Below are 25,036 nucleotides of genomic sequence, written 5' to 3'. Positions count from 1 at the left end.
TCCCTTTACCCCCCTCCGGCAGCTCTGTGGCCGACTCGGGTCCCGCGGGCGGCGGAGCGGGCGCGCGCGCTGGGGGTCGTGCGGCTGCTAAGCAGGGCGAGCGCGCGCGAGGAGGGAGTGGAGGCGTAGGGGGGCGGGGGTACGGCTCGCTCGCTTGCAAGATGGCGGACGAGGACGGGGAAGGGATTCACCCCTCAGCTCCTCACAGAAACGGAGGTGGCGGCGGCGGTGGGGGGTCCGGGCTCCACTGCTCCGGGAACGGCGGCGGGGGAGGCGGCGGCCCGCGGGTCGTGCGCATCGTCAAGTCCGAGTCCGGTTACGGCTTCAACGTGCGGGGCCAAGTGAGCGAGGGCGGGCAACTGCGGAGCATCAACGGGGAGCTGTACGCGCCGCTGCAGCATGTGAGCGCCGTGCTGCCCGGGGGGGCGGCCGACCGGGCCGGGGTGCGCAAGGGGGACCGCATCCTGGAGGTGTGAGTATCTGGGCTGCCCGCCGCCCCACCCTGCCCCGCCCCCTCCGGCCGTCCCCGCATCTCCCTCTACCCCTGTCGCCCTCAGGCCGCACCGTCCCCCCTCCCCCCCTCCAGCCCCTGAACCGGCACTCGGGACTCCGTTCCCCTCAGGCCCCGCACCTCCTTGGGGTTGACCCTTTAACCTCCCTGCGCCCTGGGTTTTCGCGACCCGCACCTCCCTCCCGGTAACCGGTTTACGTCCCTGCGCCCCGCTGTTTTTACCCCTGCCCCCATTCTTCTGCCTTCTTTTCTGCCCTTTTGCTTTACCCCCGGGCATGCTGCTTTCTGCCCCTTGCTGGACTTCTGCCCCTCGCTGACAGCATCTCCTTTTCTGACCCGGCCCCTGTCGCGTCCTCCCCAAGTTCTCATCTTTAGCATCGTAGTTTCTTGTTTTCCACCGCTGCCGTCAACCCCCATGGACCGTCCCTCTGTCCTCTAGACCAAGTAGGTAGGACCTGTGATCGGCTCCCACTTTTCCTCCGGGAATAATCATCCCTCCACTGCACTCCTTTTGCTTTCCTTAGTTACCCTCTCCTGCGGTTAAGCACCCCCTGCATTTTTCTATCCTGCCTTGTGTGCCTTTCCTCCTCTCCCGTTTGGATTCTTTCTCCCTAGAGTGTACCTTCTTCTCTGACCCTTGCTTGCATGCAAGCCTTTGTTTTTGTTTTGTTTTGGTGGTGGGGGAGGGTGTCTTGGACACTGTACTTTCTTTACACTGTTGTCCCGTATTACACCAGGATTTTGAATCTGGTGTCTCCCATCTTCACATCCCTCTGAGAGCATCCCTATTCTGGCCCCCCTATTCTGGTCTTGACTTCTGCACCATACTCCTACTTCTTTTTAGTCAGGATTATGGTGGAGCTCTCCTTCGTTCCTGCTCCTCCCCCCCCAAACTATACCCCTCTTTTGGGTCTTTGACCTCCTTACTTTTACGGGGCGTGCCCTTTCCATTCTCTCTCTTACTCTATCCTCTTGTGATCCCATGCTCAACTTTATCCTATTCTTTATCTCCTCCAGACTGCTTTCCCTTCTCTTTTTAGGCTCCTGCTGCTGCTGCAACCCATCCTCTTCCCTACTGCAGCCCCTCCCCCTTCATACTCCTTCATCCTTACTTCCCCACTGCATCCCTTAAAGCTCTAGCAGGATGCTGCCTTGGTTTGCAGTTTCTCTGCAGACCTCCTCCACCACTCTCATCCAGGTTTTACCTTGGTGGCTTTGTACTTTGTATTAAAATTTATATAGTGATTGCTGGTTGACTGGTAGGTGGCATATGCTCTCATTACCTCCATTCTCCCCAGCAGTCTTCAATCCTGTATCTCTTGCTTTTTTACTGAACCCTTATTTTTTCACACTTTTGCCCTCTCCCTCAGTGCTTGGATTTGCCCTCATGAAGTCTCTCTCATTTTTTATAAATGTTATTTTAGTTATAATTTCCACAACCTTCAGTTTCTCCTCTAGTAAAACAGTAGGTTTGCTCAAGGTTTCAAAGAGATTAGTATCTTGAGGTCTGGCCTATAGAGGCGTCCCTCCCTTTTTATTTACCTTATGCCCCCTACCCTTATCCTTGACACTCCTACTCTGTGGAATTCACTCATTCTGTTTCCTCTTACCTTCCACCTGAAGAAAGAGTAGCTCACCAAAGTAACTGTTTGGAGCTATTAAACCTTCCATTTATGCTTTTTCCGTTAATGTTCTACGTGCTCTTTTCTTATTCTCTGGTAATATTGGGGGCCAGGGCATTCAGATGTAGAATGCAGTAGTGACCAAAATTTTGCTTCATACCTGGGCATCTAATTCTTTTCTTTCTAGATAACTCAGAATTTGTGGCTGATGTTTCCTTCTGATAGAAGCTCTTGGAATTGTCATTTTCCTTTCCCTTTGGAAGTTAACTTTGGATCCAGCTGTTTATTTTTAAATTTAAAATTGAAGTATTTATTTAAAATTGTAAATTTATCATAAAGTTCTAAGTAATTTACTTTTTATAAGAGCTAAAGGAACTAAACCAAAAATAATTCTGTAGATGACCACAACTAACATGATCAATCATTTCAAATATATATGTATATATATCAGCTAACATAGTTGGTAGCTTCTTGCCTTTATTATGATTTTGTAACAGAGTCTACACATAAATTAGGTACTGTAAGGGAGACTTTAGATGATCCCCTAGGACAGATGGAGGGACTTGCCTCAGGTCCATGTTCCAGTCTGGGCCCATTCCTCCTTCTAGAGAGAAATCATTGAACTTTGGCGCATACTTGGTGGTGAGTAGAGACTGTCTTAAAAAAGACAAGAAAGTGGGCAGGACAAAAGAATGCTCTTTGCTTAGAGAACCTTACTCTAGAAGGTTGTGATGATGAGACTTCTTCGTGGCAATGGTTTCTTCGTGGCAATGGTTTCTCACCTTCCAGCTGTATTTTGATTTCCAAATTCTGTGAAGCTTCTTTGCTGTTACTGTGGAAATGGTGATAGTTGCAACACAGAGTCAAGCAAGTTGGCAAATTCTCTGAGACTTCAGCTATGCGGTCTCTTTCCTTCTTCCAAAGTCTGCATCTTCTCCTTAGGTTTTCAAGTGAGAGGAGGAAATCAGCGACCAAACAGACATGATTCTTGAGGGATATCTGTGTCTGTTACTTGTTTTGATTTTGGTTAGGTTGATGCAAATTTTTCTAAAGCATTCTTTAGGCAGCACTCCTTAGGGCTTTTCTTTGTCTCCTACAAGTTCCTTAAGTTAACCTCTCTATTGTCCCAGGAAAGTTTTGCATGTTATTGAAGTGCCAAGTGGGATCAGGGTTAGGCATAGGTAGATTATTATTGTGTAGGCATAGTTTGCATGAAGTCATAGGTAGATGTCTGGACCTTGATGATTGCTGTTTAACTAAGACTTGTCCCTATTTTAGATGCTTTCGTGTTATACACAAATTATTCCAATTTTCATATATTGTAGTCATTTGGATAACTGATTGAGTTGTGAAAAGAACCGAGTAACTTTGAGATTTAAGGGATTAAAAGCGTGGACAAAAGTAAGAGCATTGATTTCTTTGTATTTCTTTTAAAGTCTGCCTTATAAAGGCCCTGTCCTCATTGAATCTTAGAACAGTCATTAAACTAAATTCAGTATGGTTCAGTTTGTCCTTTCTCCCTTCAGAACTGACTAGATTCTAACTGGTTTGGAAAGAGTCACATTGCAGGGCTTGGTAGTAGGATATGAACAAGCCCTCTGGGCTCTAAATTTTACTGCAGATGGAAAGTTTTGTACTAGCAGTGTTAGTCTCCACCTTGTAATTTTTCCCAGTGTAACGTATATTGAATGTTTCCCTTTGATGTGTATATACCTGGAGGGATGCTTTCAATAAGTAGAACCAAAATACATATGTCTTTGCACTAATTATATAGTATGTGAAGTAACATTTGACTTCAGGTTAATTTTCTTAAAGGTTAAAGTATTTCTAAGGGCTCTTGATTGATTTCTTGAGAGGTGCCCTTAGGAGGGTTACAGTTGTGGTACCATCTTTATTTTTAAGGGATTAGGCTTATCTATTGACTAGTTTATATCTTTGGTATTTGGGTAGTGTGGTCTTTAATAAGCATGGACCCCTAAGATTGGCTTGCAAGCATTTAAAATCATGATATATTTGTCCTGGGTAGAGTATATGCTTTCCCTCTTCATAGTTTTAAGATAATATACCCATCAACTTTCCCTTGTTAAACTTACACTTGATCTTAGCCAAAAGGCCGAGAAGTGGTTCCCTTGTTAAAGTTAAACCATAAGAAAAATTAAAGTTCTCTCTCTTTCTATATATACATATATACACACACACACACATATATATATATATATAAATTTGTTTATTGGGAGTTCATTTTAATGTAATAACTTAGGAATATCTCATGGGCATTCTTTTTTTTTTTTTTTAGCTTCATTTAATGTGAAAGTTTGGAATAAAGAGGTTGGTGCCACAGGAAGTATTTTTACGATTAAGTGTGAGTCATTTAATGTTGACTGCTAAGTACCTTCTCAGGAGCTGCTTTCTCAATTGTAGATGAATTCTATTTGGCCCAGATTTTCCACAAGTAGATTTTAGAAATGGTGTTTGAAATCATGGTTATTGATCAAAGAAAATTTTATGGTAGTGATTCTTAAGCTTTAGTGAGCATAAAAACCACTGGGTGTGTTTGTCAAAAGTGTAGATTCTTGGGCTCATCCTTTAAGGGTTATCTGTGATTCAGTAGGTCTTGCATGGGGCCTAGAAGTCTTTATTTTTTAATCCCTTTGCAACCCACATACCCAACCCATACCTGGAGCTACGCTGCAGGTTCTGGGCCTTGAATTCTCAGTTCATTTTATCTTCGTGGTTATATTGAGAGTCATGAGTTAAGACTATACTAAAAAATAGTGATTTGTTAGACTCCTGAACTCCAGCTCTTAGAAAATCAATTCAGTAAGATAGTGGACTATTATATCTGCTCATCTAGACTTCATTGAATCTTTCTAAATGTTGTAATAAAGATAAGTGGTGAAGAGGTAGAATAAGTTAATAAAATCATTATATCACTTTGCACTTTTTTTAATTAAAGATTTTTAAAAATTTTTTGAAGGTTTTTTTTTTTTCTTTTTTTTCAGATTTTATTTATTTGACAGAGAGAGAGAGCACAAGCAGGGGAAGTAGCAGGGAGAGGGAGAAGCAGGCTCCCGCTGAGCAGAGGGCCCGACTTGGGGCTTGATCCTAGGACCCTGGGATCACGACCTGAGCCAAAGGCAGACGCTCAACCGACTGAGCCACCTAGGTGCCCCAAGATTTATTTATTTTATTTTTTAAAGATTTTATTTATTTATTTGACAGAGAGAGACACAGCGAGAGAGGGAACACAAGCAGGAGGAGTGGGAGAGGGAGAAGCAGGCTTCCCGCTGAGCAGGGAGCCCGATGCGGGGCTTGATCTCAGGACCCTGGGATCATGACCTTAGCTGAAGGCAGATGCTTAACGACTGAGCCACCCAGGCGCCCCAAGATTTATTTATTTTAGAGAGAGAGAGAGTGAGAGAGAGAGAGAGGGCACGGCGGGGGAGGGGCAGAGGGAGAGAGAGAACCTCAAGCCGACTCTCTTTGAGCGTGGATGCGTGGCTTGATCTCATGACCCTGAGATCATGACCTGAGCGGAAATCAAGAGTCGGACATTCAACATTAAGAGGTTGGATAGTCGGGTGCCTGGGTGGCTCAGTCCGTTAAGCGTCTGCCCTCGGCTCAGGTCGTGATCTCAGGGTCCTGGGATCGAGTCCCACACAGGCTCCCTGCTCAGCTGGGAGCCTGCTTCTTCCTCTCCTCCCCACTTGTGTTCTCTGTCACTATCTCAAATAAACAAAATTAAAAAAGAGTCAGACTTTAAACCAATTAAGCCACCCAGGTGCCCCTCACTTTGCACTTTATGTAGTGTGTTACAATATGCATAGTATTTTTACATTTGAACTTCACAACAGCCTTGTGAGATAGGGAAAATATAAATTCCTTGAGGATAGGGACTACATACATCTATGTTGTTTCCCTAGCCAAACGTCTAATGGCACATAGAAAGTATTACTCAATAAATATTTGCTGAATGAGTGTGTGAGTATTATTTGCCCCTTTTTCATAAGAGAGGAAACTGGGTGTTGCACTAATGAATGTTAACCAGATTTAAACCCAGGTCTTTGGATTCTAAATCCAATATATTTTCCATTTCTTTGTTTTCTTAGCTATTTTTGACTGTTAATAGTCAACTATTCTTGACTGAGTAGTCACTTAAAATTCTTAAAATTCAGTCGCATCCCTATAAACTTGGATAGCAGTTGAGCTTTGGTTCCATTGTGAAATGTAACTGTCTTACATCATTATTTACCCTGTCTCTCTGATTGTTAAATTGGATGGGTGACAGGGAGCCAAAATGGCTATTCGTTGCCCTTGTTTGTTGATGTTTTTATTGGTTGTCAATGAAGAGAGCCTGACATAATCATAAGTGCAGCCCCAGGAAATACTTTTAATTCCCTAGGTAGTTGAGGTAGCAAACAAATAAAACTAAATTTGAAAATAGCATTTATCTTTCTCTTGGAAATCACTTCCATAACATCGCCGTTACCAGGAAAAGATCTGTTAGTAACATGAAGATGTGTCTAGGTCATATAAATTATTATGAAGAAGGCTTCTCTTCAGTCCCCACTGACTAGTTTGTTTCAGGTGAGGGTTTGTTACCATGCTCTCAAGGATAATTATTATTTTTTTTTTTTAAAGATTTTATTTATTTATTTGACAGAGAGAGACACAGCGAGAGAGGGAATACAAGCACGGGGAGTGGGAGAGGGAGAAGCAGGCTTCCCGCTGAGCAGGGAGCCCGATGCGGGGCTCGATCCCAGGACCTGGAATCATGACCTGAGCCGAAGGCAGACGCCCAACGACTGAGCCACCCAGGCGCCCCAAGGATAATTATTTTTTAAGATAAGTCCCATTGGGAGTAATTCTTATGATAAGCAAAGAGACTCAATTGACAAGGAGACCCTTAAAATTTATGATCACTGCCCTGTGCTTTGGGAGCACGATCTGTGGTGAGTTTATTCGTTACATGATGGCATTACTGACACAGTGGATATTGTGGTTTAGATTAGAGCCAGTTAGAATCATTCTTTTTGACTATCAGCTATATAGATGTTTTCTGTGCTTTACTCAAGCAGTTTTATAAAAGCCGAATATGGGTGGTACAATTCCAGCCCCACACATGGAAAAAAAAAAAATTTAGGATTTTTACCCTGTCTCTCTGATTGTTAAATTGGATGGGTGACAGGGAGCCGAAATGGCTATTTGTTGCCCTTGTTTGGGGCAAAAAAAAAAAAAAAAAACCTAAAAAAATTTTTTTTAAAGATTTTATTTATTCATTCGAGACAGAGAGAGAGAGAGCATGAGCAGGGGGAGAGGCAGAGGGAGAGGGAGAAGCAGGCTCCCCGCTGAGCCAGGAGCCAGATGTGAGGCTCGATCCCAGGACCCTGGGATCCTGACCTGAGCCGAAGGCAGTCACCTAACCATTTGAGCCACCCATGCGCCCCTAGGATTTTTTTTTTTTAAGTAGGCTTCATGCCCAACGTGGAACTTGAACTCACAACCCTGAGATTAGGAGTCACATGCTCTACTGACTGAGCCAGCCAGGTGCCCCAAAAATATTTAGGCAATTTAAAAATATTTTTAAAAAACTTTCAAGTCTCTGTAAGAGATATATTTTATATTAGAACCAATATAAATACAAAAAAAACCCCACCTGAAGCAAGTTTCACAAAACTATATGTAGTGTTATTGTGCTCCCTGGCATTTTTTAGTCTGTTCAGTATTTCAGAGTTTTTTGTTTTGTTTGTTTGAATGCTGATGGTGATCCACATTAATTTCATGACAAATAGGTTATGATCCACTGTTTGAAAAACAGTGAATTAGGGTATCACTTTTCTGGTGTTGGCCCACTAATATCACCCCATCTGGTTTTGCAATTAAGCACAAACTATGTGTAAATTACTGTTACGCTTGTATGAGTCACAGAGTCCCTGCATCTCTGCCCTTGAGAAGCTTAACACTGCAGTGGGCAAATGTACAATTTACTGTAAAGCAAATGAATTAATGGAGATAAAGGAAAAACACAGTGAAGTTTAAAGGAATGAGTGAATGTGGTTGAGATGATTGGTCACAGAATGCTCTTAAACTGATTGAAGGACAAGTGTAATTTCAGTAGTCAGAGAAGGGGGAAGGATTTCATAGGCTGAGCAAACTGTGACCAAAGGGAGGAGGATATGAAAAGCTCTTGGGATAATAAGGAATCTAAAGTTGCTATTTGTAGACAGTTGTGCTTGAAGTTAGATCAAAAAGGGCTTTGAATGCAATGCTATGAAGTTTGGATTCTGTTCTGTTTTTGAGGTCAGAATAAAATTATATGTGCATTAATACCTAGGACTCCCTGTGAATTTAGTTTTTATTTAATTATTTACCCAAAGAGGTTGAATAACTTCCAAGGCTGAGAGGAAAATCACTATTAGAATTAGAAGAATTTCAGAGAAGAATTTCAGAGCATCTAGTCTCTTGGGCTGTCTTGTACTATATAAAGAAGGGAACTAAGAACAACTAAGCTCTAATACCCAGAGCTGGGAACAGCTGGTGAAGGAGCTGGTTGCCTTTAATTTGTATATGTTTTACCTCACAATCTAGTCCAGCTTGTCGAATATCCACTTCTCTTTTTAAGTTTTTATTTTTTTTTGAATTTATTTATGTATTTGGGAGAGAGAGAGAAAAGAGAGAGGCAGGGTGAGAGGGACAGAGGGAGAGAATCTTCAAGCAGACTCCATGCTGGGTGCAGGGTTCCATGCGGGGCTTCATGAGGATATGACAACCCTGAGGTCATGACTGGAGCTGAAATCAAGAGTCGGATGCTTAACACACTGAGCCACCCAGGCACCCCACTTCTCTTTAAGTTTTAAATGAGTGTACTTACTGTTGTGTTCACAGTTGATAAGTTTGATCCTTATATGCTGCAGGCCCACTGTGCTCTGCCCTACGAGGTTCTGTTTTAGCTGTTCTAAGAATTCCTAGTCTGCTCCTCTGATTTGAAGATGCCTCCTTTAATTTAAGTCTTTTGTTTCTGCATACAGCATATTGTTGGGAGTTGAGGGGACTGAAGACAGACAATATAGTACTAAGGTTTATTTTTATTTATTTATTTATTTTTAAAAAGAGACAGCGAGAGAGGGAACGCAAGCAGGGGGAGTGGGAGTGGGAGAGGGAGAAGCAGGCTCCCGCGCAGCAGGGAGCCTGATGCGGGGCTCGATCCCAGGACGCTGGGATCATGACCTGAGCTGAAGGCAGATGCTTAACAACTGAGCCACCCAGGCACCCCTGGTACTAAGGTTTATACCTCCCGTCTACCTTCAGAATGAAAATCCATACAAAGATCCTTAAATAAGAATTGGTGATGACCACAAAGTAAATTTTTGCTTTCTCTCAGTAATGTGAGGGGTACTTCAGGATTAAATTGTGTGATATGGTTTTAGTCAAATACTAGGTAGTATGTATGTAGTCTCTTGTTTATTACTTAGCGTGCTCCCTGCTAACCAAGTAAGGTTTTCATAATAGTTGAGGAAATACACCTATCTGCAAGGTATTAAAGTTGCAGAGTAAGGAACTGTATTTGAGTATCCTTTTGGGTACTTCTTTCCATGAACGTAAGTTATGAAAACATCTTTTAAAAAATGATTTGTTTTTGCTTAAGCTATCTGAAAGTGTAGATTCTTGTGTCAGACCTCAGAGCAAAACCAGAATGACAGATCTATGTATTCTATGGACGTGAAACACAAGTAATTAGTTTACTTCTCTTTGGAAAAATACAGTGTGTCTGCAGAGAGTCAGCTGCTTGTGTGGATATTCTCCCAGCTGTGTTCAAGCAGCTGATTACTCTTAGAGAACTATTCAAGGAGATTAACCAGGAAGTTGTCTTTTTTCCCCCCAAATACTGCAGTACTTTTATATTTATATGTCTATCTAGTTTTAGTTATGTTTATTTAGTATGTTTTAAAAATTGGGAGATTGATTAAATTAATTTTTGGTGATCTTGGAAAATGTGAAAGTTTTGGAAACTTCTTCCACTTCTTTTGCTCATCAATTTAATCATCTATAAAGTTTGTAACTTGTAAAGTGTGTCGTTTGTCTACTGAATGCACCATGGGTTACTTAATTTTTTTTACCCAATATTATTGTCATTTTTGATTTTGGTAGGGTTAAAAACTACTTTTTGGATCTGTTTTCTCAAGATATGTAACCTCTATCTATCTTTACTTGGACACAGCAATGAGTTTTGTTCTCTGGCTGGTATGTTGAATCTAAGGAAATGTGACACTTTTATGAGTTACGGGCTGGTAGATTATTTTAGATTTCCCTGCCCTACCCAGTTATCCTTTATATTGCTGATTCAGAAAAGGTCTTACTGTACCTTTCTTCTTGTTCAATGTGTTGAAATAGACTACAGTTTACAGAAACTGTATTCTGTGTTCCTCAGCTTCTAAGAGAAATTGCCCACATTTAATTTGGATTAAAGGATGGTATTTGACTGCTAAAGGACAAAATAATATCTGTTGTTACTAATTTTTGTTGTTGTTACAGATTTTTAAAGGCTATCTGTCATAGATGAAGGTATTTTGAGCTGATAGATCTACACTTCTTTCTTTTCTTTTTTTTTTTTTTTAAAGATTTTATTCATCCATTTGACAGAGAAAGAGAGAGCACAAGCAGGGGGAGTGGCAGGGAGAGGGAGAAGCTGGCTCCCCGCCGAGCAAGGAGCCTGATATGGGCCAGATCCCAGGACCCTGGGATCATGACCTGAGCCAAAGGCAGGTGCTTAACCAACTGAGCCACCCAGGCGCCCCTCTACACTTCTTTCTATACACTCGTGTATAGTACCTCTTGAGAGTAGTTGAATATTTAGGAAATAGCTATTAGGATTCAGGGTGTAGGCTGTTGTCCTAGAACAAACTTACCAGATCACAGGACGAGTCATGCTTTTAATCACATTATGTAGTAATCCAGAAATAGTAGTGAAATAGAACTTTAAAAAAATTAAGATTCCTTCTTTGGTAATTTGTGTTACTTGCAAACTAAAGTTGTTGATAAAGCTGGTAGATTTTATTCTTTAATTAACTTTCACTGTGATCAGTATACCAAATTAAAAACATTTGGGGGTTGCATTTAAATTGGCCATGTAGGGCAATGGTTCAAAATATAGCAGATCTCAAACTCTTTGAATTGGTGTTGGGAAATGATTTAAAACTGATTATGTTTGTTTACTGGTCAGTAACTGAGGGAGGGGTTCTCAGCAATAGTAGTGTACATAGGAAGCTATGTCAGGCTAGGGAAACCATAATGGCTGGTAGCAACTTTCTTACCCCTGTCTAACATTCATTATCCCACAGTGTAAAGAAGTAACCCAGTTTTCACCAGCCTTACTTTAAATAGAACCATGCGTTACTACATGCTGATCAAATGTTTAAAGACAAAAATGGAAAACCAGTCCTATCAAAACAAAATAAGTCAATGCTGTATATAGTTTTAGTATCAGAACTTTCTTTAAGACCTTACTGGTAATTCTTTAGCCTCTGTCATGTGAGGAAACCCATTGTGCTTAAATTTTTTCATACTAAGTGTGGTGCATTTTGTTTTCATGAGATGAAACAGTGTAATTACAATAGATTATTCCCAGAACTCACATGAAATAAAGACTCGCTTTTTAAATGTCAACATGTTTATTTCTTAATCCTTCTTACCTCATTTTGCTATCCTTGGAGTCAGTGTTTATATTTAAAAATAAATAACAACAATTAGTTACTTTTATTTTCAATACATTTGAGTAAAAGAAAACATAGCCTCACTTTGAAATTGCTTAAGTAATTGAATGCCATATTTTACTCTTAAGCATTATTTCTACTACCTCCCATAATAGAAAACAAAATAGGGGCGCCTGGGTGGCTCAGTTGGTTAAGCGACTGCCTTCGGCTCAGGTCATGATCCTGGAGTCCCGGGATCGAGTCCCACATCGGGCTCCCTGCTCAGCGGGGAGTCTGCTTCTCCCTCTGACCCTCCTCCCTCTCATGCTCTCTGTCTCTCATTCTCTCTCTCGCAAATAAATAAAATCTTAAAAAAAAAAAAAAAAAAAAAGAAAACAAAATGATCACTAATACTAAAGTTTGAAAAATGTAGAGCTTGCATAATGTTTTTAGTACTTCCCCCTAAACAGTGAAACCAGTATAAAAGTTAAAAATAAGGAGTGGAATTACGGAAGTGCCTGAAGGAAAACCATTATTGAATGTTTTTCGTGCTAGCCTTAATAATTTTTTCATTCATTCAGGGAAAAAAATTTTTTTTAAAGATTTTATTGATTGACAGAGAGAGAGAGTACAAGCAGGGGGAGCAGCAGAGGGAGAGGTAGAAGCAGGCTCCCCCCTGAGCAGGGAGCCCGATGTGGGACTCTATCCCAGGATCCTGGGATCATGACCTGAGCTGAAAGCAGACACTTAACGGACTGAGCCACCTAGGTGCCCCTCAGGGAAAAATTTTAATGAGTGCTTACTATCTGATGAACATGGGATTAGACACTGGAGATAGAAAGCTGAATAACATGTAGTCCTTGCCCTTAGGAAATTAGCTGTATGTACCGCAGTTTATCCATTCCTCTACTGAAGGACATTTGGTTGTTTTCAAGTTTTGGTAATTATGAATAAAGCCTCTATAAACATCTGTGTGCAGGTTTTTGTGTAGACAAGTTTTCAACTCCCTTGGGTAATACCAAGGAGGACAATTGCTAATTCAGGTGGTAAGAGTATGTTAGTTTGTAAGAAGCTACCAAACTGTCTTCCAAAGTGGCTGTACCATTTGGCATCCCCACCAGCAATGAAGGAGCGTTTCTGTTAATCCATATCCTTGCCATCATTTGATGTTGTCAGTGGTCTAGATTTTGGTCATTCTACTAGGTGTGTAGTGGTATAAAATTCATTCTTTAAATTATAAAATATTGTCATATGTTAGAGAAAATTTGGAGAGTAAGGAAAAGAAAAATAATCCCTCATCTTATCATCCTAACAAAACGACTTTTGGTATTTTGGCTGTCTTTTATTTAGGCATCTTATATGAAGTTGAAATCATACTGTTATATGTAATTTGTAATCTAATTTTTAAAGTTAATACTTTATTTTCCAGAACAGTTTGATTTACAAAAAAAATCAGACATTTCCCATATATCCTTCTCCCACCTCCACCATATAGTTTTTCCTTTTATGAACATCTTACATGAGTATGGGCCATTTGTTTAAATTAATGAACCAATATTGATATGTTATTACTAACTTAAGCCCATAGTTTGTTCACATTTCTTTAGTGTCTAGTCCTAATGTCTTTCTGTTCCAGGATCCCATCCAGGATACCACATTACATTTAGTTGTCATGTCTTTTTAAGCTCATTTTGGCTGTGACAATTTCTCAGTCTTTCTGTGTTTTTGATGACCTTGAGTATTGATGACCTTGAGTTTTGAGTATTGGTCAGGTGTATTATAGGATGCCTGACTATTGGAATTTGTCTGTTTTTTTTTTTTTTTCCCCCACAATTAGACTGGGGTTTTGTTTTGGGGGGGAGGAATATTATAGAGATAAAGTACCATTTTCATTAGTTCATATGAAGAGTACATACTGTCATTATGATTTGTGATGTTGATCATCTGGCTGAAGTCATGTTTGTCAGGTTTCTACACTGTAAAGTTATTCTCCGCAGCCCCTCTCCCCTACTGTACTCTTTGGATAGGAGTCACACTCTATGCAGCTTACACTTAAGGAGCGGGGAGTTACGCTTCCCTCCTCTAGAGTGTAGTATCTGTATAATTTAGAATTGTTCTGCATAGGAGAAGGGTGCCTCTTCTCCCCCATGTATTAATATATTCAGTCATTTATATCATTATGGGCTCATGGATACAACCCATAAACCAGTACTGCTTTATTTTATTGCTCCAGTTGTTCCAGCTTTGACCATGGGTAGGTCTTTCAGTTGGTCCCTGTGCCTTTTGCCATACACCCCCATTAATGTTTGGGTTGTTTTGTTTTGTTTTGTATTTGAGTACTTCTTTACTTTCTGGCACTACAAAAGGCTCTGGGCTCATCTTGTGTATTTCATGCCCCAATCCTAGAATCAACCATTTCTCCAAAGGGTCCTAGTTCTTTTTATGGGGGAATGGTATTAGAAAGCAAGATCTGGGCAGTAGATGTGGTGGTAGCTACTAGGGTATAACTTCTTTCAGGTCCTCTCAGCTGACAGCAAAAGAATATATGTGTGTATATTAACCCCTGTATGTACACATGTCTATAAATATTTCTATATGTAACTATCTTTATCTATATTTAATTAAACATGAGTTCTTACTGATACTGTAGCTTTACTCCATTACCATATGGATTTTTTTGTCACCCTCCCTTGCAGATCTGTACATTTCCACTTCAACAGTGAGAAAATTGGCTCCCCACGTTCACCATTCATTTACTTAATTGTTCAATTCCAGTATACATATATAGCAATTGTTAACTTGTACTCTGGGGAAGCAATTTTATCGACTAGAGTACAGTACTTACGTGCAGTCCCTTTTGCCTTTATCTTACAGAATTCATTTCAGTTACTTAGGTCTGTACCTTTCCCCCCTACCCCCTTTAGTGAGATTGTTTGAAATACTTTTGAAATACAGTTAGATTCTCTTGTCACAGTCTGGGATTCCCAACCTACTAGCTGATTTTTTTTTTTTAATTTGCATACATTAAGGTTTACTCTTTGTGTTGTAAAGTTTCATAAGTTTTGACAAATGCATTATGTCGTGTTTGTGCTGTTACAGTGTCATACAAAATAGTTTCACTGCCCTAAAAATCCCCTGTGCTTCACTTATTCATGCTTCCCCTCCCTCCACGCCCCTGGCAACACACTGATCTTTGCATTTTATAGAATGTCGTATAATCGGAGTCATACAGTATATAGCCTTTTCAGATTATCTTTCCCATAGCAATATGCATTTAAGGTCTCTCCCCCTACACCGTGTCTTCTGTGACTTGATAGTTCATTTCTTTTTATAGCTGAATAATATTCCATTGACGGGATGTACCACAGTTTTGTTTGTCCATTCACTTAAAAAGCATATCTTGGTTGCTTTCAGGTTTTGGCAATTATGAATAAAGCCGGTGTAAACACTTGTGTGTGGGTTTTTGTGTAAATATAAGCTTTCAAGTCAATTGGGTGAATACGTAGTAGTGTGATTGCTGGATCTTATGGTTGAGACTACATTTGGCTTTTTAAGAAACTATCAGTCTGTATTCCAAAGTGGCCATACCGTTTTGCATTCCCACCAACAATGAATGAGTTGCTCTTGTTCCACATCCTCACCGGCATTTGGTGTCATTTGTTTTTTTGGATTTTAGCTATTCAAATAGGTGTGTAGTATCTTGTTTTGATTTGCAGTTCTCTAATGATGAATGATGTTGAGTGAATTTTCATATTCTTTTTTTCCCCTAGATTTTATTTATTTGACAGAGAGAGAGAGCAAGAGCACAAGCAGGGGGAGCAGCAGAGGGAGAGGGAGAAGCAGGCTCCATTGAGCAGGGAGCCTGACATGGGGCTTGATCCCAGGACCCTGGGATCATGACCTGAGCTGAAGGCAGACACTTAACCCACTGAGCCACCCAGGTGCCCCACTTTTCATATTCTTACTTGCCATCTGTAAATCTTCTTTGGTGAGGTGTCTGTTCATATCTTTTGTCCAGTTTGTAATTGGGTTTGTTTTTTTATTGTTGAGTTTTAAGAGTTCATTCTATATTTTGGATACAGTCCTTTATCAGATATGCATTTTCCGTATGTTTTTCCCCCAGGCTGTGGCTTGTTTTTCATTCTCTAAACAGTATCTTTCACAGAGCAAAAGTTTCTAATTTTAATAAAGTTCAGCCTAGCAACTTTTTCTTTCATAGATCATGTTTTTGTTGTTGTACCTAAAATCTCTGCCATATCCTAGATTTTCTCCTATGTTACCTTTTAGCAGTTGCATTTTAGAATCCACTTTTTAAAAAAAAAGATTATTTATTTGACAGAGGTAGAGAGCACAAGCAGGGGGAGCAACAGAGGGAGAGGGAGAAGCAGGCACGCAGGTGCCCCTATAATCCACTTTTTAACATAATATTGGCCCAAACATATTTCTAGATATTTTCTTCATCTCTATAATTTTAAATGATTGCTTTATAGTTAATTTGTGCTATAATTTTAACTATTCATCCCTCTATTGTTGACTTTTTATAAGAACAGAAATTTGGAAACGATCTTTTTCTTTGTTCAGGATTATTTCATTTTTTCTTTCAACATATACTTGAGAGTGGTCTACATGCAAAGGTAAAGTTCTTGCTCTCTCGGAGCTCCTATTTTGATGTTTTCCTTCGGATAAATTTTTCAGTAATGCCGTTTTAATTGAAAATATAAGAACAGGGTGGCTCAGTCGTTAAGTGTCTGCCTTCGGCTCAGGTCATGATCCCAGGGTCCTGGGATCGAGCCCCACATCGGCCTCCCTACTCTGTGGGGAGCCTGCTTCTCCCTCTCCTGCTCCCCCTGCTTGTGTTTCCTCTCTCGCTGTGTCTTTCTCTGTCAAATAAATAAATAAAATCTTTAAAAAATAAATAAATAAAAAGTATTGAGATAATAATTTTGCACTTTTTAAATTGTTGACAAGATTTGCTGTTTATTGGAAGAAGCTCAAACATTTTAGAAACCTTTGGCCATTTACATTCTCTAGTTATACTTCTCTTTTCCTATCAATAAATTAGGTGTTTTAAAATGTAAGTTGCAAAATGTTATTATTTCTGAAACAAAATGCTATTATTTTTGAAACAAATTCCAAAAAATTTCTTTATTTAGTGGTCCAGACTAGTAATTTTGTGTAGATGCATCCAAGCTTCACTTTTAGCTATATTCGGCTTACACATGTTTGAATCTCTTATCTCAAGAGTTTAAGGGCAAAGTACAGCCTGATTGCTAAGACAGTTACTCAATAAAAATATTCCCTGACTTGATTGTTTGCCTAAAGTAAGATAGCAAGGAGGTGGAGTTAGATGAAAAGGAGCCGATCTAAGCCAGTCAGATGCCTTAACTGCAAAATTAGCAAGGACAGATCTTCAAATTTCAATAGAGTAGTTACTTGTTTTTTAGTCTAGTGTCTAGTATTGTTGTGTACCCACTAACTGGGCAATGAACCAGTGAAAAGTCAAAGTAAGGGTCTCTCTTCTGATGTGTCAGGGGTCTGTTTTCTCCAACTTGTGAGTCTTCACCCAATTTCTAAGAAGATCTATTGTGGAGAAAGTAGGGAGGTTGTTTAAAAAGCTTTGTGTAATTGAAGAAATAACAGGTACGTAAAATTTTTAAAAACTGCTCATAGTTCTAGTCACCCTAACTCAACTATTTGGCCCTGAACAAAGAAATATGTTTGGGCCAATATTTTACACATTGTGCCTTTTCTTGGGTGAAAATATTTTACGTGCTCATCACAATAGACAATATTTTGCATTTAACATAATATAAGGACTTTTCCATGTAATGTTGCATATAGATTTTATAGATATAGATATTTTTAAAGAATAATTGGTCCAGGGGTGCCTGGGTAGCTCAGTCAGTTAAGCGTCTGACTCTTGGTTTTGGCTCGGGTTGTGATCTCAGGGTCATGCAATTGAGCTCTGCATCGGGCTTGTGTTCAGTGCAGAGTCTTCTAGAGATTCTCTCCCCCTCTTCCTCTCCCTCCCACTGTGCTCCATCCCATGCTTGCTCGCGCTCTCTCTCAAATAAATCCTAAAAATAAAAAACCGGAAAAAGAATTGTATGGTCCGTTTGCTTGATGTACTTGAATGTCTTTATTCAGAGTAATCTAAAAGTAGAATAGGGATTATGTTTCACTCTGATGATGGACTACTATTTCACATTTATAAATGAGGATATTGTATAATAATTTTTATTTTTTTAAGATTTAATTTTTAAGTTATCTCTACACCTAGTGTGGGGCTTGAACTCATGATCCTGAGATCAAGAATCGCATGCTTAAATTTTTTTTTTTTTTTTAAAGATTTTAAAGTATCTATATCCAACGTGGGGCTTGAACTCACAACCCTGAGATCAAGAGTCACATGCCCCACCTACTGAGCCAGTCAACTTTATTGAGGTTTAATTTACATATGGTCAGATGCACACAGCTTAAGTGCAGAGTTTGAGTTTTGACAAAGGTTTAGACCCATTTAACCACCACCCCAATCAAGATATAGAACACTTCCATCATTTCTGAAAGCTTCCTTGTGTTCCTTTGCATTCAGTATTTACCCCTGCCCCCCCCAGACAGCCACTGATCTGATTTTTACCACTGTAGAATAGTTTTACCTATTCTGGTACTTCAAATAGATGGAATCAAATCAATCAGACCCTTTTCTGTCTCACTTCTTTTGCTCATTGTGTTTTTGAGATTCATCCATGTTGTTGTGGATATCAGTACTTTGGTCCTTTTTACTGCTGAGTAATAGTCCCTTGCATGAATATGCCACAATTTTTTTTTATCTGTTCACCTTTTGATAGATACTGGGCTGTTTTTAGCTTTGGACTATTATGAATAAAGCCTCAGTGAACATTGAACAGCAATTGTTTGTGTGGGTATATTTTCATTTCTCTTGGATAAATACCTAGGAATGGCATTATTAGGTAAATATATGTTTAATTTTATAAGAAATTGCCAGATTGTTTTTGTTTTATGCTCCCATCAGCAATGTATGAGAATTCCAGTTCTTCTACATCTTTGGCAAAACTTGGTTTTGTCCTCTTTTTTATTTAAACCATTCTTGTGGACATGTAGCCACTTTGTTTTAATTGACATAATTGAAATTTATATCATATTGCTTGCAGTTATAGGAATTTATTGTCTGTTTTTTTACAGGCTGCCTCTGAGGGACTAATTGTCCTTTAATTGCTTTCTTGAATGTCACAGGGGGCCAAGATAGTATTCTGCTTACCACACACAATGGCTCCTTGCTGTGGTACATTTAGTGATTGGCTCTTGTCATATTTCCATCCATATTTAGTTTCAGTATATACAGCTTCCTTTACAGTATACAGATCCTGACAATTTAGAGCTTTTTTCCGCCCTGCTTTTCAGAGTGTTTATATTAGCTTTACCATTTCCCCAGCTGGCTAACTTTAGTTGAACAAAAGTCTTGTCTAAAGCCACCCCTGCTAGCTAGCTAAAGGCCTCTGATTGGACCAGATTTTGGTCTTATGTAAAAAATGAGAATTTTATTAAAATTGTTAGGTATATTTTTATAATGCTGAAAACACAAAGTAAGTTTTAGGTATCCTCTAGTTACCTAAAGAAACAAAATTTTGGTCTTACTTGTGGATTGTTGGGTTTTTTACTAGCCTTCTTTTTTTTCCGCTCACATTTTATTATGAAAAATTTCAAACATACCGAAAAGTTGAAGGAAATGCCCAGTGAATACCTGCATACCTACCGCTTAGATTTTATAATTAACATCTTGCTGTATTTGTTTAATCACATATCTGCTGAAAATGTTTTGATAGTGTGTTTAAGTCGTTCCCTTTCTTTATGGAAGAACATAGATGAGTAGGACCCATTGGGCAGTAGTTACTTTTGTGTGGTGTAGGACTAGGTGGTTCTCTGATGCAGTGGTCTTATGAAGGGGATTCCCTTTTTGTGATGGGTCGGCGTAGGTTGAGAGCTCAATCTTTTTTTCAAATGAATTCCAGCTAGATTATATTACAAAGACAAAAGAAAGACAAGGGAGATTGAGTTTTGACAAAGGTGATAGGAAGGATTTGTGTCATCAGGAGGCCAACATGCTACTAACCTGCTTGCCCAGCTGATAAAAATACTGTCACACGAATAGCTATCATTTATTGAGTGGTTACCATGTTCTAGAGCTTTATCTCATTTTAGTTCTCATTCTGTTAGCTATAGGTATTATTAGCACCATTTTATGGATTAGGAAACTGAGGTTTAGTGAGATTGAATAATTTATCAATGTCTCATCTGTTAAATCGCACAAGTGGTACTCAAACCCAAGTCTGTCTGACTCTAAAACCCATGCTTTGAACCAGAATTCTACTGCTGGAAGTTTCCTTTATTGCAGAATTTATAGTATTCTTTTATGTCTTTATTATAATTGTCCAAATTGGGCCACACTTAATTTGAGCTTGGTAGAGTGGCATTCTTGTGGAAAAAAGGATATCATATAAACATTTTTATGATTGTGAAGGCCTCTTAATTCTTGAGGAGGGAGGGCCCTTTTTGAAATTAAACGTCCTGGGGTTTTTACTGACCTCATTTCATTCTCTGAAGAATGAAGGAATTTCCAGCCTTGTATTAAATTGTGGAATGTATAGCATTCCTTTTATAGTTGAACTAAATAAACATTAGCAAGTGTGTTTAGAATGTGACACTGGTAGTTCGTTCCTGTCTTTATTTATTTATTTTTTTAAAAAGAGGTTTTTGGGGTGATAGCCAATTTGAAGCTTGGTCTTTCTCGTAAAGAAGTGAAACTGAGCAAGCTCCCTTGCTCCCTGGCTATTGGAGTAAGCCCCACTTAGGTTTCTCTGATGACTTTCGGGGCTTGTTTTTTGAGTGACCCAGGAACAGTGTATTCTAACTTGAAAACTGAATGGGTGGAGGAAGTGTGCATTGAAAGCAGTAGTTCTTTTTTTTTTTTTTTTTTTTTTTTTTTTTTTTAATTTTATTTATTTATTTGACAGAGACAGCAAGAGAGGGAACACAAGCAGGGGGAGTGGGAGAGGGAGAAGCAGGCTTCCCGCCGAGCAGGGAGCCCGATGTGGGGCTCGATCCCAGGACCCTGGGATCATGACCCGAGCCGAAGGCAGACGCTCAACGACTGAGCCACCCAGGCGCCCCTGAAAGCAGTAGTTCTTAACCAGAGGTTAAGAACTTTTGAAGCCAGTGGAAGCCGTGGACCCCATACTCAGGGTGAAAAATACGTACATGCACAAATACAGTTTTACAAACAAATGCTATAGGTGTTTACCAACCCCCAGCCTGTTGACAGAATACCCGAAATTAAAGATCCTTTAAAGGGGAAAAAATTGGGGAGCTGAAAAATAAGATTTGAGCATAGTTGTTAAACTTTTTTTCATAAATGTGCCTTTCATAAAATTGATTATACTAACATAAAAATCTTGTTTTAGTATCCAAGATGTTCAGTCTCTAAAGTGAGTTTTCCCTATTTTGTTAAAAAAAAATTTTTAAGGGCATTCATGAGTAAGTTAAGATTCCTAGGGGTAGATGAAGTTCTCCATGTTGATTTTTAATTTTTGCTTTTTCAATTATATTTCTTCTACCAGTAAAACATTTTCTCAGAACTACTAATAAGGCTAAAGATTTAGATGAAATCCTTTGACAGTCCCCAACTTGAGGTTTCCATTTCTTCTTCAACCAACATTTCTTCAACAGCTACACAATACTTACTATGCCTTGTAATGCAAGTGTTCAGGTATTTTTCCCAGCGAGTTACATGTTTCATTACATTAATCCTCACAACAATCCTTTTAGGGGCTTATTATTATTATCCTCATTTTACACATGCACAAAATAATGCTAAGAAAGGTTAAATGACTTAGTTAAGACCGGTGCCTGTACTAAAGGCAGGGCCAAGATTTGAGTCCATAGCTTCAAAGCCCATTTTTCTCTCTGTTTTATCGTCTGGCTCTGTGATCAGAGTTGATTATTTTTTTTCTGATTACTAGTTTGACCTGATCCAAATTTTAAAAGCCCAAATTTCTATCGGTGGAAGGGGTGCTTTTATTTTTTTCTATAGCTGGCCAATTGTAAAATTACTGAATTTTTTTGTGTGTATAAGTTAGACTTTAGGTTGTCAAATGTCTAGAGTGCTGAATTTACTGATTAGATTGTTAAACCCAAAAGGAAGGAGGCTTAGCAGGGTGATCTCCTGCCTGTTCTGTTTATATAAATGGATGTTTCAGATACCAGAGTTTGACAGAGACAGTTCCAGTGTCTGAAAAGTTTGTGGAAGGCTTGTTACTAAGCTTAGCATCATTTTCAGGAAGGAAAAATCCTAATGGTTTGGAACTGAAAAAGAACTTAACTCTAAAGGGTAGTAGATAAACTTTTATCACATTGACTAAAGGCCAGGTGTATGTTTCCTAACTCTTGGGGGGGATAGCTATGGAGGGAACCTCCAGGTCAGCTAGCTGCCTAGTGGTTTTTGCTGAGACAGCAGGCGCAGGGTCAGCATTGTAGGAAGGTAGTTCAGTTTGCTGAGTGAGTTTTGTGAGACTCAGCATCTTTCTTGACAAAATTATTGTTCTTCCAAACCTTTTACTTTTCCTAGGTGCAGCCTTTTTATCCATTGTAACAGGGAGGAGAATGAGTAGGTTGATTTACTATATAACTTTGGATGTAGGTTTTTTTAGTTTGAACTGATGACCCAGGGCTTTAAGTGAGATAGCACAGAGCAGAAAGAAGAGTAGATAGAATGCTAAGAGAGATTAATGTAATTGGGAGGACAAGGGAAGTTGGTTCAGATAATAAAATTTCAAAATTGCCTTTTTAAAAACCAAGTGATAAAAGAAATTATTTGTATGAGGATATATACCACTTAACTCCCAAGGTGATGAAACTTGGTATAAAGGAAAATTATTTTTTTTTTTTTTTTTTTTTTTTTAAAGATTTTATTTATTTATTTGAGAGAGAGAATGAGAGAGAGAGCATGAGAGGGGGGAGGGTCAGAGGGAGAAGCAGACACCCCGCCGAGCAGGGAGCCCGATGCGGGACTCGATCCAGGGACTCCAGGATCATGACCTGAGCCGAAGGCAGTCGCCTAACCAACTGAGCCACCCAAATTGACTGATTTGGAGATACGGGGTGAAATCAGATATAAATATAAAAATTATCTTAAGTCATACTTTTGAATCTTTACAAATTAAAGGAATGCATTTTGTAAAAAATTTCTTCTAACAGAAATTTTAGGAGGTTTAAAAAGAACTAAGTAGAGTTCAAATGGCAGCATTATTAAAAGGCACTTTGATTGTATTGTATACATCCTTGGTTAGGATGAGGAAATTAGCTTTGAAAGCTTTGTTTCCTCTGCAGCTTCACCATGTGCTTTCCTGAAGCTATATGTGGGATTCTAGCATAGAGGAAGGGCAGGTCCTCTCACCTGTTTCCATTTTTCCTCCCTGCCATAAGTTCATAAACACTTTTACACATTATGATCTATAAAAATGTAAACAGCTTTTCTGGAACCAAATTAATCTTGATTTTATGGTTCATACTGCGTAACACTGGAGTGGGGGCAGGAGGGTGGAGATATAAGGTGTTTGGACCCTTCTGGTTTATGGGATTTCTTTTTCCCTTTTTCCCCTTAGGAACGGCGTGAATGTTGAGGGGGCGACACACAAGCAGGTGGTGGACCTGATCCGAGCAGGCGAGAAGGAATTGATCTTGACAGTGTTATCTGTACCTCCACATGAGGCAGATAACCTAGATCCCAGTGACGACTCGTTGGGACAATCATTTTATGATTACACAGAAAAGCAAGCAGTGCCCATATCGGTCCCCACATACAAACATGTGGAGCAGAATGGTGAGAAGTTTGTGGTGAGTGTCAGCCAACTCAATCCTCAAAACATTTAGCTTTTATTTCCCCCCAGTCTCGTCGTACATGATATAAGAGCACTAGAAGTAATCACTGCAACCTAGATCAGTTTGTCTACCAGGAAGATGGGTTCACACATAAATAAAAGACAGTGACCATGATTTTTTGCAGGGGGTGAAGTACAGTAATAAAGAGGATTTCTGCTTAAGTACAATTCCATTTTCTTTCCAGACAGTTTTAAGTTTGCATTCTGGTCTGTTGTAAACATGTGTAAGTTGGTTTTATTTGTTTGTTGTTTTATTGGTTGCCATATCTCTTTGTTAATAGCAGTCTCTCACTTACTATTGACTCCGTAGAGCTATAGAGCAAGATTAATTTCAAAAGGTGGTATCTTCCAAAACATTTCGGTAATACAGATTTTGCCCACATCAGAACCTACAAGTGCCCTGCACTTCTCTCCACATCTTGTTCTTTTTCGTTTTCTTTGGAGATATCTATGTGAATGATTAACTTGGGTTTTCTGCAAGGTCCTAATTATACTCTGACTACAGTAACTATTCTATACATTTCCAACCTGTTGCTGTTGTAGATGTGCAGGAAAGCCCACCCTGAGTTCTGGATAATATGTGCCAGCCCCTTTTTTGAGTACCTTTGCTTGTTCCTCAAAACCTAATAGCTGCTGGTAGCCAATCTACTTACTTTTTCTCTTGATTGAGGTATGCTTTATTTGCCTTTGATTATTTGGGGAGTGTTGATATAATGAGAAATTTCATTATTCTTTGTAGAAAGTGCAGTGAGTTCTGTTAGATACTGGCAAACAGACTACATGTGTTTCAGGGTGAACTACAGGTGTTTCAAGGTTGCAGTCTCTGAAATTGGGATTTGTTCCCTGTATAGGAATGAGCTACAGGACATTTATGGTAAATTCTTTTCAGTGGAGAGATGAGAAAAGCAAGCAGAGAAGCCAGAAAAGTTCAGAAGGATCAAATAATGTTTGACTGCATCTTTAATTTAGCTGGTGATGATAGCACATAGCACAGTTTATGTCAGCTTGGTCTATGGATTCTCAAAGCCATATACACAAAGTTTAGAGTTTTGTGTTTCAGAGGTGCTATACTTTGAATCACAAGGCATGTAAAAAGTAGAAATCAAGGTCAGTTCCTAAAAGTAGAGCAGATTGAATGTTGAGACCTTTTGGGAATTACCTGAGACCTTGGGAGCCTCTGTAGATTTTAGAAAAGGAATGAAACTACTAATTATCCCTTTTAAGAAAATCAACATTATTGAGCATAATTTACCTACATTA

General features: G+C 39.4%; 1 protein-coding gene across 4 annotated transcripts in view; it reads left to right on the top strand.

The window, feature by feature from the left end:
• The first annotated feature begins 15 nt into the window (after positions 1-15).
• Positions 16-25,036, top strand: part of SNX27 (sorting nexin 27) — a 64,810-nt gene continuing 39,789 nt past the window's right edge. Inside the window, exons 1-2 of one of the 4 annotated variants that reach the window (XM_078072433.1) lie at positions 16-472; positions 23,501-23,732. In XM_078072433.1, coding sequence (XP_077928559.1) covers positions 162-472; positions 23,501-23,732 — 543 coding nt within the window. In that variant the 5' untranslated portion in view covers positions 16-161. The remainder of the gene's footprint in view (positions 473-23,500; positions 23,733-25,036) is intronic. The other 3 variants (XM_036118750.2, XM_078072434.1, XM_078072435.1) reach the window with 3 other exon arrangements.

This window comes from Halichoerus grypus, chromosome 5 (assembly GCF_964656455.1).
Source record: "Halichoerus grypus chromosome 5, mHalGry1.hap1.1, whole genome shotgun sequence".
NCBI lineage: Eukaryota > Metazoa > Chordata > Mammalia > Carnivora > Phocidae > Halichoerus > Halichoerus grypus.
The sequence above is the reverse complement of the archived record's forward strand: the minus strand, read 5'-3'. Positions and strand labels throughout refer to the sequence as shown.